The sequence below is a fragment of the Fusarium venenatum genome, assembly GCF_020744135.1.
Source record: "Fusarium venenatum strain MPI-CAGE-CH-0201 chromosome Unknown EDB82scaffold_2, whole genome shotgun sequence".
Classification (NCBI taxonomy): Eukaryota; Fungi; Ascomycota; class Sordariomycetes; order Hypocreales; family Nectriaceae; genus Fusarium; species Fusarium venenatum.
In genome coordinates this window covers 1,191,078-1,209,386 of record NW_027072130.1, presented here as the reverse complement: position 1 = coordinate 1,209,386, position 18,309 = coordinate 1,191,078, and the positions used below count along the sequence as shown (strand labels likewise).

The following is an 18,309-nucleotide window of genomic DNA, read 5'->3' as shown; positions in this document are numbered from 1 at the left end:
GCCCTCTCATGCATATCCTTTCCCTTGTGACAGGTGCGTTCGTCCACTGCCAGGCGAGAATATTACTGCAACTTCTCCGCATCACATCACGCCGCACAGTAAACGCCGTGAATTCTGTCACTGCCAATCGGTAAACGCATTTGTTAATGAGGGTGCACATCGGAGTCAAATGCATGTGATGAGTCCCCCCAGGCTTACGAATACGGGTCGAAGCGGAGGATCTTTTTCTTCTTGTCAACTTTCCTCTTTCAGAAATGATGGAGTTTTGTAACCCTGTCGTTACATTGTTGATTCCAGAGTCCTAGATTATCACTTCCGCATGGCCGACGAAGCGAAAGAACGTGCTTGAGAAAGGCGGGAGAAGATGCCCTTGCATGAACATGAGCATGAGCAAGCATGGTAAGCATCACAAAAAACACCCTTACATCAGCTCGCCAAAACCACGTTAAACAATCATTTGTTGCATCAACAGACGCGATGCCATGCCACGCGACTCGACTTGACCGATGAACCAGTGGATCGGCCGGCTTTCGACAGCTTCTCCGCACGGAACGGCGGGGGCCAAACAGAGATGGATATGGAGACTGACATGACAGATCGTGCATTCGGTTCGGTACTGGGACTGGATGGTTGAAGCGCGGAAGCGGAGACAACAGATGTCAAACCCTGCACTGGAGAATCCTCTCGCGAATAGGGTCGTTTCCAGTCCTCATCGGCCTGCAACTGCGACGACACTAAACTAAATGTGATGTAAACACACTCGCCGACGTCCTTCTTCCCATAGAAGGACAAGCGTCCCTGTGAGCCGCAGTTTGTTCCATTCTTCCATTTCAATTACAACCCTCGTCAAATTCCAATTCCGCATCTTTCTTCAGTCGAGACTATTTGTCTCGAGCCATCGCGCGCTAACTTGGCTTGTCTTTTAGACAGTAATGACAGACGCTCGGTCGCGCCGCCCTTTAAGTGACTGCATTGTTAATGGCAAATTGCCCCTTCATGTCAGTCATATCCGCCCTTGACGGCCTCCCATTTTCAGATCCTGTTCCGAAATGTGGCGACGAACAAGGGAGCCGTGCTGCTTCTAGTAATTGCCTTTCATCGACTTGATTGATGGGCCGAGGCCTTGCTCCCTGCTTGCCTGGCCTTTGCTCTCGTTGCCCGATCTGTCGTGTTGATTGGACACGACGCCGCGAACCAGCGGCCATGGGAATTGTAGTTTGTGTCTCACAGACTCAGTCTATCTCAACTGAGCATACATGATTGCTCACAACGTCTCAGACCTGCAGGCACTTTGTGACCACTCCTTCAAACGTCTTACATTATGGATCAAATCGCAAATCTTTTCTCTCGCCATTTAAATCCCTGCTGTCAAGGGCATACGTTGAATCACAATGACATACATGACCCAAATCGCTTGAAGTGTGTCGAGCAGAAAAGGACATTTGGTGCCTAGCGATTTCGATTCCAAGATCAGGGAAAGATGTTGTCCGTCCGAATCCGGACCGATGAAATCAACTTTTGATTACGAGTGTCAACGCTCTGGCCTCCTTTTGAACTCCAGGATCCTAGATGTTTTTATCCGGCTGTCATTTCTACGACACAATGGCTTTCTATGGACGACCGGACCGAAGTTTACCTGTGCCCCGAAGACAAGGGTAGGGATTTTGATCAATCATCCCGGACTTATCCATGGATAGGGTTTCTAGAGGTTGGCGTTGGGACGGACAAGCAGGGGGTGGATAAGAATTCCTGGAGCCGGAGGATGGAGCTGCAGAGCAGAAACAGTGTCAACCAGCCGGACCTTGTGCTCATTGCCAGGGGGGATACAAAGTTTGGACGGGCGTGGCCAGGAGACCCTGACTTCGGTTCAAGGTCCATGCGTCGACGTCCAAACGCGTGCCTGAGTCCCAGAATTCGGTCACTCAAGTTTAGCGGCCCTTGCACCGACGACTTGCCCTAAGGCATCCACAATGACAACGGCTTCAGCGATCCAGACACGAGAATGGAGTCTTGGGACGGGATGCGGGGAGAAATTCTGTCCTTTCAGAGGCTCAAGAGGCTCCCGAGGTTTGTTCAGTGGGTGCGCGGATGACGGACGACAGCCGGAATGGAGTCTGCATCAAACATTGCCCAGCTTCAACCCCAGTCGTCTGGTCTTGTTGCTAATATTATCAGGATTTTTTATTTACATGATTTGAGAGAGAAAAAAAAAGAATTGTGTGCGTCTGTGGGATGGCGCCCACAATGTTAAATATTAGAAAAATCGGTCAGTGTGCAGTGTCTTGGAACAAGGATTCCCACCACTGAGACTGAGCACTGGTCCTCGCAATAAGACCAGGACAACACCACGACAACGCAATGCCAGCACAACCCTAATCAGGGTCGAGAATGCGACAATACAGTGTGCGAGGTTGACGAGACCCGGGCGTTCGGTCTGAGCTTTCCTCACCTTGACCTTGACCTTGTACTTACAAGCTGATGGGCCCGAAATTAAGGCCAGAGACAATGGGTCGACTTACGCTCAATCTACACCCCGCACGCCCCTACGTTGGGCCCGGCCGGTAATGATAAAATCGCGGCCCAACGCTACGATGCAATTATCCTGCTGGGCACCGTGTTTCATACGCTAATATAATAAGAAAATGGATGCGAGCACAGCGCCTTGTCCTTGTCTTTTATGGTGACTCCTTGTCGGCATGTGGTGCACAGCCGAGTCCAGGTAAATTATCTAGGACTTTTTTTACACGGGTAAACAAACTCGACGGACGACAACAATATTGCGATGGACAGCTTGGGCACCAACATTTGTCTTGCAGTTTCTGAATAGACTACTGTTTCAAAGAGGGACATCTGTATTATTAACTTCAAAGCTTGTGGCTGGATATGGATATGTATGTCCATCATCGAGACGCACACGCCCTTGCGGCGTATGGGAACCATGCTCTTTCAAATGTTGATGGTCTTGTTGCTGTCGGCCATTTGGGTGGAATACAATCCCCATCACCATCCTTGCTACATGCAGTCCTGGACAGCCCTGGATGTAAACCTGGTCAAAAAGCTCGGATGTGAAATTTCTTACTCCTCTGGTTCTCATGTCTGATTTTTCTCACAAGTTCTCTCTTGCGGGTAGAATCGTAACAAAAGCCTTGTTTTATCATGTTTGTTATTCCCGAAATGACTGATCCATAGCATCGCGAACTCATCGCTCGATGCTCGGCACTTTCGGTCATCTTGTTGAACGACATGTTCTTTCACCGACGGAGATTCTCTTACAATGGCTGCCTCTCCAAGTGGATGAGACGGTGACTCATAACAGCCTTCGCTTGATGCTGGCTGACAGTATCTGCAGCTCGCTGCGTGTACCCTCTGGTTTGGTGTATTGATGTCCAAATAAACCCGCGGCCCCGTCATATCGGTCCCGCATGCACCCCAAAGATGGATGCCGATTGGCATCCACCACATACACTGCCTTCTCTAGCAGACACGTTGCTGTGTGCACCGGCGTCAATCAAGCTTCACGATAGAGGCAACAGAGCTTGACCCCCGGCGTGTAAGCTGGAACAAAGAGTTTCTTTTCATCAGGACTTTTGCCATGTGGATGTCATGTCCAATACGCTTCTAGACTCTGTCGATTTGACAGGCTGGTACTTTTCTATACCCTTGCCCAACAGCATCATCGCCATTCGCCAAATCTAGCGACGATATCACATCTGAAGCAATAATGACCCCAAAAATAAAATCGAAAAATAGGGCTCGTCCAGGATTCCCCTCGGTTGGTCCCCCTCCAAACAGCTAAGCCTACTACTACTGCAGGACTTGGAGACACTACAATAGCAAGGCGGTTCAGAAAATTTTCTGGCTTGACGTATCTCTCACCGACTCTTAGGAAAAAGACGGTACCCATTGCTCGGATGCGCACCTTTGATGGGATGCACCATCGCGGGGCTCTATTAGAGACGGGCCGCTTTCAACCAAGTACAGCGCTTGCAATCGCTGAACCGAATAGGACTCGAGAACTCGAGCGGACCCTTGGCTAGGTTACTGTCACGACGTGGTCACCAAATGGCCAAGGCTGAAGGCATACAAAACCTAGAACTGCCCGCATTGTGACGTATGCAGGATCCCACGGATCCATATCTGCCTGCTGTCAAACGGTTCGAAGGGAGCTCAGATAATCGGGTGTGTTAGTATTACTACGTGTGTGTGTGCAACGGAAAGATATTATCCATATCTGTTGCTGCTGCGTCTCATGGCGTGCAGTTGAGGCTAGTGTCTCGAATGCCAAAGATATATACATACATTTACATATACATACAGATTACAGATACAGGAACTAACACGAGATGAGAACAAGCGCCGACGATCAAAAAGCACACCGCAAAACACCGCCGTTTTAAAGATCGCGGAACTAGAATGCAGCGCCCGGGTTATAGCGCCCTCCGCTATTCGACAGGGTCGATCGTGTCAACTTTTGTTTCTTCTTCGCACAAAAGATTGGACAGAACAAAGAAAAATCTCTTCCAGAATGCACGACAGCGTCTAAATAATGGTGTGTGTCTCGCGATCCAAGGTCATTAGGGCAAGACACGCAGCTGCATGCATGAGCGAAAGAGGGTCGAAGCAACAATTCCCGTTGGAGCGACAACGTGATGCATCATGATGGAGTAGACTTTAGTCTACTGTATGTATCTAGCACGGCATCAGCGGTCTCGCGCGTAAGAGAGAACCTAACCCTGGTATTCTCTTTAAAAAAAAAAAAGAAAAGTAGAAAAAAGAAGAGTCATACTGTAACAATACAGACGAAAAACCCCTCTAGTTCAAGGCTCAGATGCGTTCATGCCCAGCGGTTTTGGAGTTTTTGGATTCCGTGATGGTGTTGTCTGCGTTGTTCATACTTCGGGTCCGGCCGCAGAACAATCCTACATAGATTTAGGGACGATAGCCAATAGTAATCGGTAGTGTCTACAATTTTAGACCCCAAGTTGCTTAAATGGATTCACTAGACTGGCTGCACGTCGGGAACCAGAACCGCTTCCCACGTCACATCACATTTTTACTTAAACCCCCTCACCTCCTTTCCCGTTTGTTTTGTCTGTCGAGAGAATTGTAACTGGAGAACCAATAACAGAATTAGGGCAAACTTATCAGAGACAAAACATGGGGCTGAATGCACTGCAAAGGTCAGACAGCCCTGATGTTGAACCTCTGCATGATAATAACCCTAGACCACAGAAATCAGAAACAGAGACAATTTACGAATATTGAAAGTATGGGCGGTGTAAGTTCGTGATCATCACTCATAATGGTTAAAAAAAACACGCCAAATATCACATGTGCAAAGTGGTCTGCTCTGCTGCTGCCAAGTTTTCTGTCCATCCTTCTGTCGTCCCATAGATATGACGAAAAAAAATAGCAGGCCTCAAAAATTCAAGTGTGTGCGGTCTCCCTCAAACTTAACACCCCTTGTCAAATGCATGGATCCCTGAGAGAGAAATTGGTGGTGCTCTAGCCACGTGGATATGTGGCGGTGCAGCGCCACAACCGGTCCGCCGGTAGACCCTCTATTGCGTGACCCGAGAGGGATCCGCTTCGTCGGGGGTTGGAGGTATGCAGGACAAAGAGAACCCGAATTTCTGGGTCCCGTCCCGATGCAGTCTCCCGATGGACGTTTAATTAGTGACGTATGTGCTGTATAAGCAGATGTAGTACCACAGACCAACGTTCTTCTTCTGCTGGACCCTTTTTCTTATTACACGTCTGTGCTGTTCTTCTAGATAGGGTTTGTAATTAGATCTCTTGCTGCCTAACGATCCATCCCATTATGCCCATCATTCTTTTATTTCTCGCCTCTTCCCCCTGCCATCGTTTTTAATGCTTGGGCATATATCACACCCCTCGACAACACACCCTGATTTTAATTATTCGATTAGGTAGTTTACAGCTGTCAAATATGACTGACTAGAAAGATGACTCACATTTCGTTGAGATATGGAACTGTTGGTCTGGCACCGCCACACCCATACGTAAACACGGACTCCAATGACTTGCGTAAAGTTGATAGAAACAAGGGTCCTGGGTAGGCAGCAGTGCGCAAGAGGGAGCCCATAACCATGGACATCGCGTATCTGAGTGAACTGCGTCGTTGCGCCAGGCGCGAAGGCAAAACCGCACGAGCCAATACGGATGTCTGTGATTCACGGTGGCGATGTGATGTAAGCCAGGGGTATTCGGGACACCGGGTTTGGCATCCGCGGGATAGACATGTCTTGGTAGGACTGGATGTCAGATATATAAGAGGTTGGGTTCTGACATGAGTGATCTGAAAGACATGATTCGACGAAGAGAATGGCGAGGTTGGTGGTCATGGAATAAGAAGTGAGTATTGGACCGCGGATAGGATCACGGGACCTTGTATCGCCGCGGATGAGCCTTGGCGGTTTTGTTTGGATGATAACATGTGAAAGCGTGTAAATGAGAAGTTGGACGTATTATTGATGCCTGGAATATGAGTATCAGGTATATTGTTCACCTGGATAGTTGTGTTGAGTGAACCTACTGGTTGTTGTCGGGTTGTTACACCGTATCGACAGTAGCAGACAGCACAGGTTTATGACATTCAACTTTTCAGAAGGCGATGTCCAAGAGAGTAAAGATTTATTATTAAGATGTGAAATGTAAATAGAGACTTGTTAAAGACGACATTGAGATATGAATTAATGAGTCTTTGGTGCCACGACTAATTCGTGATCATTTACCCTGTACCAAGTCCAGCTTCGATACCGTGATACTTGACTACAAGAAGCAGAGCCTCATCCTAACATTGGACCATAACATGTCACAAGTTTCCATATCGTTTTTTCAGAGAGTCTACCATAAAGTAATGCAAATCTTGAACTTCGTCTGACTGCGATGCTCGTCCCAGCCTTTCTACATTAGCTGTTGAACATAATGTGTGTGATGGTAACAGCATCACCAACTTACGGCATTGAAAGCAGCTTTAAACTCATCGCATCGCGATATACACAGAGATATCATCAATATAATGATAGTTTAGTAACATCTTCTTACTCAGCAAGACCAATTCACCAATTAACCACGTCCCGTTCTTCCACTGGATCACGATGCTAGAGTCTCATTGTCTATTTCCCGACTGTGTGATGCGAAATATCTGTAGCTCTTTCTATAAGATGATCTGAATTCATTTTAGTCACTCCCACTTATCGCACATCATGAAGGAAGACACGGTATGCACTGGTGATTAGAGACGGCATGGTGCAGGGTCAACACACTTGGCTACAAGTGTCCTTTCATGGCGCTTAAATTGCCTATATGGAAGTGATATCTATTCGCTTTCCTAATTAATGGTATTCTTTGGGTGTTTGCTGCTTGCTACTCTGTAGAAACTGCCTGATCTGCAGATGCCCAATCGTTCTCAACAAAACCGAGGTCATGGCGCCCAAGACCAACAACACGGCACATAAAGTTTCCCAGCCACCAGTCAACCTTCACCGCAGTCAGGCCAAGACGAAGATGGAATCAAATAATTATCCCCCTTTCTTTAAGCGAAGCCAATGCTTCCGGGACGACTAGCGGTTGATCCATCATAGGATCCTCGTCTAAGAGGACCAAGCTCAGGTTTGCGTCGTAGCTCATGCAGTGATGAAATGCGTCACTTGATACCGACTGTACATCCAAACTGTAGAGTATAATATAGCTAGAAAAGTATTTCTACAAATGCAAATAATACTGCGTAAAACAAATCGTGCCATGGCAAGCGGTTGGTGGCATGTGATGGCACCGGCGATGACTAAGCGAGCTGAGCACCTGAAGATTCAAAATTCCCCACCAAGCGAGGTTGGGATGATCAGGTCAACCGAAGGTTAAGGAGTACAATAAAGTCAACAAACAGAACAGAAAATCGCCATTTCAAACTCAAACTCAAACCATCGAGGTCAACGGTCTTCTAGAACAAGTGGACCTTCCACTCCACGAACCGAAACCTCTTTGTTGTTGACCTGCACTCATATCTCGTACCCCAAGATGCATTATATCAGATTCCTTCGAGCTCCCAAATTCGTCCAGGAGCGTCACGGCGCCTTTGTTCACTTACTCTTCACCATAACGACTGACCTCGGAGACTCATTCTTGTACCCTGAAAGGTTCTTGGACCTTCAAGTCGTTGCTATCGCTGCGTCACCTGAAGGCGGCTCAACATGGCTTCTATCAGACCCTGGACATCTTCACTGGCAACCTGGTATGCGCGTCGCCAAACCATCATTGGAACTTCCCATCGCTCTTGAACGAGCTGTTGAATCTGGAATGAAAGTTCACGTCTGTGTTAGAGCATCAGAGCCTCAACATACAGCCGAAAGTGTCCCACGCATCCTGGCCTTGTCGGCCGAGAAGATGCGGTATCGGAGAGAAGCTGCAGAGAAAGGCGCCGTCATGCCAGCTTGGGTACCAGTGACCATTCAGCCCTCAGAGACGGATGTGTCTATTCGAAGACTTGCGCTGAGCGACTCACCTGATGGTCTGGGGACTATCGAGATTGAAGAGGAGATTGGGGAGAGCATAGCGCGTCATGTATGGGATGGAGGCGTGATAGCGACATGCGCACTTGCTGGAATCGAAGCTGCTCCTGATAGCCAGTCCAGCCAAAACCCCTGCATGAGAACCATGAAAAACATCTTCAGTCACCAACAAGCAATCCGTGTGTTGGAATTGGGTTGCGGTGTGGGCATTTTAGGTATCGGGCTCGGCGCCGTGTACCCTCAACTAGGATCCCTCGATGGTGACTGCACCATTCTGATGACAGATCTACCAGAAGCCGAGCAACGAGCCAGAGCCAACATGAAGAGGTTGCAAAACTCGCACTTGCGATTCCAGGAGAACCCAGTACGCATGCTTTACGAAAACCTGGATTGGGAGGAGGGAAGGCAGGGTCGCTTTGGACCAGAGGTTCGATCTGGACCTTGGGATCTCGTGATGCTCAGCGACTGTACCTACAATGTCGACGTGCTTCCAGCACTGGTGGAAACGCTTTCAGCCATTCACATGGCAAATTTGACCTACTTTCCCAAAGGAGAACCATTTACTACAAAAGTCTTTTTGGCTACAAAGCCTCGCCACGACTCTGAGGAGGTTTTGTACGAGCTACTGGATAAGCAAGGCTGGTATAGCGTTCACAAGCAAATCGTCCGCAAGCCTGTCCTTGGAGAGCCGCCTCAAATTGTTGAGCTTCATCTGTTTGACAAGTCTGGACTCAGCGAGGGTCAGACCTCAACAAGAACAGAAGTCAAGAGGGAAGAGAAGCAGGAATTTGAGGACGACGACATAGCGGCGTCAGACACGGAGTCAAGCGTGTCGTCGGACGAAGAGTCGGAGTACTAGGTTCTGCTAAAGATGGCCTCAGGCGTTGCAAGGCGACCGCATCACCAACGTTTCCGGAATTTCGACAACCAATTATCTAAATGATGCTTTCACCGTTACACCAAGAGAGCAAACCTCAGACACCCTCAATAGGCTACAATCATCAACTCGCTCAAAACAATATCTATGATGGTGTCTTGAGCATGAAACGCTCAAATCCATTGGGGTTACCCCGCGGATGGTGTAACAGCCCTTTGATGCGGCCCAGCCTGATTATTGTGAGGATTGGGTAGACCGAACCACTAGGATGAATTGGCGGGGGAACAAGAGATGACTTGCTTCTGGGCTGACCGGTGTAGTGGTGTGGTGGTGATGAGTTGTCCCTCAGACCTACGAACGGACAGATGAGGCTCTGCGATGAGGGCCTCAAAAGTTGAGAATCTTTTTTATTTTCCAAGTCATGTATTTAGCGATGAGTTTATATAATGTGGGCAATTTCTGGCGATGAGAGGTAAATAAATTGAACATTACATTCTTGCATTTGTTTAGCAATCATGGCAGATACCAAGGTCAAGGTCAATGGCCATGGCCATATTAACGGCAATGGTACTGCCACTCCTGGAAAGACACCCGTCAACAAACATACCAAGCTATGGCAACTCCTCGCTCTAGCAAAAGAGGTGTCCAAAGATGTTGGCTCCATCGAAGACTATGAAAAGTCCTCTGAGGAACGCAAAGCCCTTGAAGCAGAACTCGAAGCCAAGCAGGGCGAGAATAAACGTCTACGCGAGTTCAACGATAAGATCGTGCGCGAGTTCTCAGAGCATAAAACTGCATCAAGCGCAAAGACGGACATGATGTTTGCAGAGTTTGAACAAAAGTACAAAACGTACGAGTCTAACAAGGCGGCTGTCGAAGCCATGGAGAAGGAGGTGCAGGAGGCGAGAGAGATGCTCGCTGCGGCAGAGATGAAAGCTGCAGAGGCGGAGAAGTTGAAGCAGAGGTTGAGTTCGTCGGAGATGCATGCTAAAAACCATGCTGCTGAGATTAGAGAGATGAATGCAGAGTGTGAACTGCATCGGTCGCAGATGCAGACCAACCAGGAGGAGCTTTCGAGTGTCAAGACTAAGCTGAACAAGGCGCAGAGTGATCTTGGAGAGGGGATCTTGAAGGATTATGGGTCTGAGGAGGTTAAGAAGTTGTGAGTGTTCGTGCCCGTGTCGTTAATTGGCGTTGATCTAACGTGTGCAGGCGCTCCAACCTCCAGGAACTATCGAACAAGGTCCATGACTTTGTGAACGAGTACTTTAACTTTCACGACGGCGCAGTTGTAAGCATCAACAGTTGTTCTCCATAAGATCCATACTAACTGTCAACAGGACTCGGCCAGCGAGATCCAAGAACTCAATACGCGCTTCCCCAAAATCCCCCTCTCATGTCGCACCACCAAAGCAGCCGCCAAGATGCGCTGCACAGTAGCAGACGCCGTCATTGCAGAAACACTCCTCTCACACATCTTTGTACCCTTTTATGTAGCCCACGACATGCGTTCTACAGCCTCAAGCATGCTGAGATTCTTTAAGGGCGACGAACGCCGCGAGACCGTGTACCGCTGTCAAATTCTCGGCTCACTGACAGACTCTGAGCAAGTCGAGACAATCCAGGAGGACATTGTTCGCAAAGCGAGTAACGAGGTACGAAGTACGCTTCACCCGTTGGTCGTGGCGTATAAGCAGACAGGCTTTTACAATGCTGTTCCCGCGTTGTTTAGACAGGCTGTTGGGCTCTGGGCGGATGCGCAGCGGTCGAGGGATATGATAACTGCTGAACTTCCTGATGAGGAGGATTCGAGGGGCGCTGGACAGTATGGTGATTACGATGTCGGTAATGTTGCTACTCGCAAGGCTGTCAAGGGAAGTCCTAAGCCGGTCGTTTTGGCTGTGCTTTTCCCTCAGTTTGTATGTCGCGATGAAGTCATTGCTGAGGGAGTCGTACTTCGATCCGATCAAGCTGTCGTGGTTGAGGCGGTTGAGGAGGCGCAGAGCAATGGAAATGGTAACGGGGACGCGAAGAAGAAGCCGGGTACTCGTCGTAGGTCTTCAGCTGAACCAAAGTCACCTCTGCGTAGATGACTAGGTTACCTTGTTTGTATAAGTGAAGGAAGTAGTTGAGTTAGGAGTGGAGATATTGTAAGTTAGAGTACATGAGGAAGGATCTTGCATATTCGGGTTTGTACTTGTCACTTGAAACTATCCAACATGGTTTACAAAAATATCCCATTAAATGTTTTATTTGATCCCAAGTAGTAGATCATTGTGAGTCACTGATCACGTATGAAATACTAAGAGAAGTGTTTATTAAGCTTTTCTAGTTTTTTTGGGCGAAGAAAATAATCCCTTACTTTAAGCTTTAAGGAGAGTTTCACAAGGCAAAGTCCAGGATATGACATTTCTTGGTGCCTGGCTACTGGGTAGCAGAAAAAATGCCTCCTAAGTCTTGGGGTATAAAAATAAGTAGTCCAAGAACTATAGCCTAAGGCGCATAAAGTGACCTACTAATTGCGTCTCTTATGCCCCTAGCGGTCAATCTTTCTAATACGAGTAAATTATTCTTTTCAAGGTGAAGAATTAGAACCCAAGAGTGTCCATCCCCGTGTCTTTGAACCCAAAACTACGCTGTGAGTGTTTCATAGAAAACTTAACATTTTTTAGTCTTTTGGAATGTGAATTTGATGAGTAAACCAAATTCAAATGGGACTTCAGGGAAACAGACTCTGGTGAGGATAAAGTACACAACCATGGTCGCGACAGCCATGGCCAAGTAGTACGTAGATACTGTCTTATTTGTAAAGTATCATATATGAAGCCTGGTTCAATGTCTTGATATCTTGCTTGCTGGAGGCATAAGAGACTCTATCACTGCCACGGTGTTACTACGACCAAAGTAATCCCCAACCTTAGCACTTATAATTCAAGGACATGTGTCTGGAAATAAAATAAATACTTCATCTACTCCCAGGCACCCATTAGTTGTTCTGCCAACAGGGCTGGGGGATCACAAAGTTTACGTTGCGGCCATAAATCACAAAAGTAAGGAGGGTATTAACAAGAACACCCTTTGAAGTGTTGCAACTGCGCTCATAAACAGATTCCCCATGCCCCTAGATCGAAGCTTTGGAATTAATATAAATAAAGGCCTTCCTCCCCTCCAGAGGAATATTCTTCACTCGTGTTCAAACAGAATCGTCAAAAAGTCACTACACCTCCTTCTTCTTCTTTACAAGACATATCATCAAACAATGTCATCTCCTCTCACCTATAGGGGATGGACGCCCATCAACCGGCCTCACAGCCAGTCTCGCATAGATTGGCTGCTGAGAGCTGCTGAGGCAAACGGGGATCTTATTCTCTCTCCGACGTCCACTTCTGGACAACAACCTGGTCTGGCTTCAAGACCTGACCAGGTTTCTTCATCGCCCTCTTCTCCCTGTCTCCGTTCCCGTCCCCGTCCTACGCCACTGTCGTCGCTTCCGACGCCTCCCTTGACTCCGGCTCCTGCTCCCAGCCCTTCCTCCAGGTCCAAGAAAAGGCCGGACCGTTGCTGTGAACACTGCGGCAACATATTCAACTACAAGAACTTTGCCGACCATCGCAAAGTCCACCGGCTGGAAGGGGTGGAAGGTGCTCGGGCCTGGCCATGCGAGCAATGCAAGAAACACCCCAAAGGGTGTCGCGTTGCAACCAACCCCACAAGGTTGGGCACATACAGTTGTTCTTGTTGCCTCAAAGGACACAAGAAGTGCGAGTACACGGGGTTAAAGCAGCATCGGCAAGGGGAGGTTGACAGGCATCCCAAGATATCCAGGCCTTGGGAGCTCTAAGGGACGGGCGTTGTGGTGTTTTTACGGTTTGCATTTGGTGCGGTTCTTAACGGCAGGCGTTGCGATGGTTTTACCTCTTGTTTTGGTTTATATCAAGGATGCATAAAAGCTGAGAGTTTAGGAGTCTGGAAATCCGGCTTCAGGAACAAAAGGGGGATGACAAACTGGTTTTTTGAGACGGAAAGGGCCATTTTGTTTCAGTATACTACGAAATAAATAGAAGGAAAATGATAACCTGTGCAGTATTTCTTAGAGAGGCAATTGAATAAGATTAACTCTCAGTCACTTCACGAAGCATCCAAAGTGTCCATGTCGAAGGCTAGGTACCTCTGAGTAAAGTTGCAGGTAGGATGTGATGTCTGCACGGATGTCGGGACATTGGAAACATGATTGATCCGACAGACCTTGTTAATCTAAAAGAAACAAGGTGACAAACTACAGAACTCGCACGTGAACGTGACACAAAGATCTCACCACTGAATCTCACCACTTTAGACCCCTGCAAGCCTCAGCTGTTATCCCCGGCGCCACCCGTAACCTTTAAGCCGGGACACGACAAGACATCCCATGAGATCAGATCAGATCATTCGGCATCTACTAGTTATGCATAACCCGCTGCCGAGGCCGACTCAACTGGTGGACACGTATTTATTTATTACACCAAACCATTTACAGGAGAGATTGCTGTCCAAAACTCACATAAAAGGCACTGCAGCCCCCCGCTATAAACGGCAAACCACAGCCCACTACGTTATAGCACCCGCAGCAGTAACTCATCACCCCTCCTCCATCATCTCAACTGTTTCAACTCAATTCATACAATACAAAGAATACATACAATAAGATGTGCATCGTACTTCTCACCACCGCACATCCCGATTATGCTTTAATCGCCATCGATAACAGGGACGAGTTTATCCTCAGACCCACATCGCGACCACACTGGTGGACTCACAGCACATCCGGCAGACCAGTCTTGTCATCCAGAGATCTCCAACGAGCAGAGAAGGGGACGTGGATGGGACTTAGCAAAGATGGCCATCTAGCCGTACTCACAAACTATCGAGAAACCGACATCAAGGATCAAAATCATCCTATTCATGCCGCCAAAAGCCGCGGTGGTATGGTCACCGCTTGGCTGGGAACACCACCTGAGGAGAGTCTCAAAGACAGCGTCCACAAACTGGTCGAGAACGACGGCGTTAAGGGTGTCGGAGGATTCTCCATGGTTTGCGGCAAGTTGAGAAAAAATACTTCCGGTATTGCCATCGTTAGCAACAGAGCAGGCAACGTCAACGATGTGCCCATTATTGCCAAAGACCGAGGCGAGATGTGGGGTTTGAGTAACACGGCCTTTGATGCAACAGTCAAGGAAGATGAATGGGCCAAGATCTCCATTGGAAAGAAACTCTTCCGCGAAGCCATTGACAGTTCCGTATCCGACAAGTCGAGTCAAGAGGAGTTGATTTCCAACCTGTTGGACGTCCTTACCCACGACACACTACCGAGGAACGAAAACGCAAGCCTGGTCGAATATATCAACGAGCTTAAGAAAAGCGTATTTATTCCATTGATCGGCGACGAAAAGCATCGGAAAGCAATGGAGGCGGCCATGGCGAAAGGACCCGGCGAGTGGGCGACAGACGATCAAAAAGCAGCTGAGGAGCTCATGTCGGAAGGACGACCGGATCCAAGCATAACACCCATCATGGGCTTCGAGACGGGCATGTATGGTACGCAGCGTCAGACGGTAGTGTTGGTAGATTGGGAGGGTAAAGTCACCATGGTCGAGAGGGCGCTTTGGGATGGTAATGGCAATGCTGTGCCTAAAGGAGAGGGAGACTTGAAGTTTGAATTCTCCATCAATGGATGGAATGATGAATTTTGTAATGGAGTAAATGGGGAGAGTAATGGACATTTTTAATGATGCTGAACAGGCATGGCTGGCCGCAGGAAGCATAAGAGACGAAATCTGTAGGCCAGTTTATGCTCTTTAGACTAAGTTATGTCAGTGACTCACTGTCACTGCTACCCTAAGAATTAGGAGGCAGTGACGTATACAAATAGAAAAAATTGCTTAGGTATAAAGGAAGAAAAATTCCAGCGTCTCCTTCCGCAGTGTCTGGTTGCGATGGCAGCTGTTCTGAAGTGTCAAGCAGCTGGCAAGACCTCCCATGGTCATCGTCCCCCCGATCCGTGACCACTGACCAAAACGAACCACTGACTACAGCATCTCACAGCAAAACAACAGTAACCGCGTCTTTGTATTATTACTGTCACATAGCAATCAATCATTCTATCTCTTTCATGTCTGGGCTGCCTATTCAATACGACAACACTCTCCCCCATCTTGCATGTCGTTGCATTGAGATCAACTTGGGTTACCTCTGCTATTCTCTAGAGGAAAAAGGAAAGCAATGGGCATTTGTAAAGGTTCTGAAGAGGCACGGCTAGCCCTGGGAAACACAAGAGACGAAATTAGTGGATAAGTTTATGTTTCTTTGTATAGTTCCTAGACTACTTATTTTTGTATCCTAAGACTTGTGGACGGGAGCACTCGACTGGATCTACCTACCTACCTAGAGTAGTGGATGAGGAGCCATTAGATACAAGTGGCAGGTAGTAAGTGACATATGGAAATAGAAAAGAATGCCCGTGCGAGAGAACAAAAATTGCAGCGTCTCTCCTTCCGCAGTGTCTGGTTGTGGTGGCAGCTGTTTTGGAGTGCCAGGCAGTTGGTAAAACCTCCCATGATCATTGCCCTGGCCACTGACCAAAACAAACCACTGACCACAGCATTTCACAACAAATTCCATCCCGTCGTCTTCACTGCCACACGCATCAATGAATAACTTGCCTAGTCTAGGAGAAAGTTACTCAACCATTGCCCGTCATCGCCTGTGGCTCACCTTGGGATACCTCTGTTTTATCTACTCTGAAGCGAGACGCGAGTACAATTTGGACCAACATCGACAACACCGTTACCGACACCAGATATAGAGAATCATCCGTGGGACAATACTTACCCACTACTGCGAAGAACTCTGTCACTTACCGCCCGACTGGCCCAGGATCGGCCGCAGGAACCTACGTTGGTTCCTTGTTCTTTACGCTGCCTATCTCTCGCTGCCCCTACTGCTCAACTGGGCTATTGCCTACCTAATTTTAGGCTGCTTTGTACAACAAGTCATCTGGGAGATCGAGTTCAGAGAGATAAGAATTGGGGAGACAGACAACTAAGCACGACCTTGGAGCCTACGATAGCAACAACTTTGCTTTTACTATCACGTCTTTTGGAACCTCGATTCAATCACCGCAACAATGGACACCTTTCGTGCTGGACTTGAGGGAAAACGCCTTCCTTCCTCAAAACTACGACTTCCAACCACAAGCAACTTCCTCACACGATCTAAGAGAAAGCGTCCAGTCGTCTCAGGGCCCATTGGACCCATCAAGAACTCCCGAGGCCCCGACTTTGTACGAAGCGACACACTGATTATTGTTCCGACTATCAAAGACTGTTGTTCCGACGACTCATCGTCTGACAAAGACAACGCTCAAGCTATAAAGACCACTCGACGCATCTCTGCCAGCTTCTCGACTCAAGGATCTCTTACTAGTCCTCCTACCGTTGCTAAATCTGGACTCATTGCAACAGTTTCGCATCAATCTCTCTTGTCTGCAGCTCCTGTCAAACCTCTACCGACTACCGCATCTTTTACAAACTTTTCAAGAAAAACACTAGCCAACAGCTCTAGCTATGGTGTCTATCCAAGCATGGACTCTATCCAAGATGAAAACGTCCCTCCCCTGGACCACAAAGAAGTAGCTCCTGCCGAGTCTGCTCCTCAGACTATGAATAAGAGCCGTCTTCCCAAGTCTCGGACCTTGGCTGTTTTGAGCGAAATCAAGACTTCTATTTCTCGAACATCCATGAATACGAAATCGTCTAGCCCTCGACCTCTTGCTGATCAATCCCGCAAGACGTCTGCATCTTCAACAAGTAGTCTTCTTACTTCCAGTACCTCCCGAATTTGCTTACCAGGATCTTCCTTGACTTCTGCATCTCGATCTAGTAGCGCAAGCACCACAGTGACCGAGTTGTTGGCGAACCCAAACTCAATCACCACATCGCAGCCTTCAGCATATTGGTCGGGTCGCTTTGTTTCTCTCCACGACCGTTTCCTCGCCGAAGACTTCAGCAATGATGATGGAGTGTCATCAGTCTCATCCGACAACGGCTTCCAGACCTTTGCGATGAAGACCGACCGCGTTGCTGTTAATTCTCGTCCAACACATCTTTCCCACTCTACCACGACATCGGCTCTAACAACCCTGTCTGGCACGAAGCCGCGCAACAAACCCAGCAATAAAGATGCTCGTTGTTTGCGGGTCTTCCAACACCTCGAAAGCCTTTGTACCACAGCTGAGGCACGTCGATCGTTACTCGCCTGGCAACAGACGTATGCCCGTCGCATGAAGAAGCCGCAGCTGCTCCCTCACAGTGGAAGCATGGAGCACAAGAGTTTGATGGGAAGGATCTTTAGCGGCGGCAAAGGCACAAGTTCAGGCGGACGACGGAGCCTACCAGCTGTGAGTGCGCCATCAGGCCTTCCAGTATCGAAGAAGCGACCCAGCCTAACTGCTAGGGAACCGGGGAAACGACTCTCCTTCAACTAGGGGTCTTTGTTTTAGGCGATGAAGAGGGGTGGCTTGTATTCTTTGTTCCGTGGGTTTGCTTCTCATCGGTTTATTGTGGTGAAGGTAGGTAGGTGTATGAAGGTTGAAAGGGAAATATGTCAGTCGACACTTGGTATGGGATACTTCATTCTTTGTTATCAGCGCTTTGTTTGTGATTTGGGTGGGTGGTACTACTGAAAGGCTATATGCATGATATGGCATTGCATTAGGTTCATCAGCGTTTTTGGTATCTGGTAAAGTTCCACTGCAGGCTGCAGATAGATTGCTGCAATAATACATTAGATTTTTTTTGACTGGGTTCCATTATGTTGTGTGACGTGACTGAGACAATCTGGTGGGGAGATCAACGTGATGGAAAG

General features: G+C 48.1%; 5 protein-coding genes across 5 annotated transcripts; all 5 read left to right on the top strand.

Moving 5' to 3' along the window:
- The first annotated feature begins 7,754 nt into the window (after positions 1 to 7,754).
- EDB82DRAFT_125066 (putative methyltransferase-domain-containing protein) lies at positions 7,755 to 9,657 on the top strand. The gene has a single exon (XM_025733237.2). The coding sequence runs from the start codon at positions 8,041 to 8,043 to the stop codon at positions 9,388 to 9,390; it is 1,350 nt and encodes a 449-aa protein (XP_025584164.1). The 5' UTR covers positions 7,755 to 8,040; the 3' UTR covers positions 9,391 to 9,657.
- Positions 9,658 to 9,908: 251 nt separating this feature from the next.
- EDB82DRAFT_573779 (uncharacterized protein) lies at positions 9,909 to 11,722 on the top strand. Its single transcript, XM_025733236.2, has 3 exons — positions 9,909 to 10,570; positions 10,621 to 10,699; positions 10,749 to 11,722. The coding sequence occupies exons 1-3, from the start codon at positions 9,924 to 9,926 to the stop codon at positions 11,499 to 11,501; spliced, it is 1,479 nt and encodes a 492-aa protein (XP_025584163.2). The 5' UTR covers positions 9,909 to 9,923; the 3' UTR covers positions 11,502 to 11,722.
- A 760-nt stretch (positions 11,723 to 12,482) lies between these two features.
- EDB82DRAFT_494927 (uncharacterized protein) lies at positions 12,483 to 13,638 on the top strand. Its single transcript, XM_065608500.1, has one exon. The coding sequence runs from the start codon at positions 12,524 to 12,526 to the stop codon at positions 13,247 to 13,249; it is 726 nt and encodes a 241-aa protein (XP_065464511.1). The 5' UTR covers positions 12,483 to 12,523; the 3' UTR covers positions 13,250 to 13,638.
- Positions 13,639 to 13,679: 41 nt separating this feature from the next.
- EDB82DRAFT_494926 (NRDE protein-domain-containing protein) lies at positions 13,680 to 15,403 on the top strand. The gene has a single exon (XM_025733235.2). It carries the CDS (start codon positions 14,094 to 14,096, stop codon positions 15,171 to 15,173), a length of 1,080 nt encoding a protein of 359 aa, XP_025584162.1. The 5' UTR covers positions 13,680 to 14,093; the 3' UTR covers positions 15,174 to 15,403.
- A 920-nt stretch (positions 15,404 to 16,323) lies between these two features.
- On the top strand, positions 16,324 to 18,299 carry EDB82DRAFT_494921 (uncharacterized protein). The gene is made up of 2 exons (XM_025733234.2): positions 16,324 to 18,079; positions 18,125 to 18,299. Exon 1 carries the CDS (start codon positions 16,571 to 16,573, stop codon positions 17,927 to 17,929), a length of 1,359 nt encoding a protein of 452 aa, XP_025584161.2. The 5' UTR covers positions 16,324 to 16,570; the 3' UTR covers positions 17,930 to 18,079; positions 18,125 to 18,299.
- Positions 18,300 to 18,309: the final 10 nt, after the last annotated feature.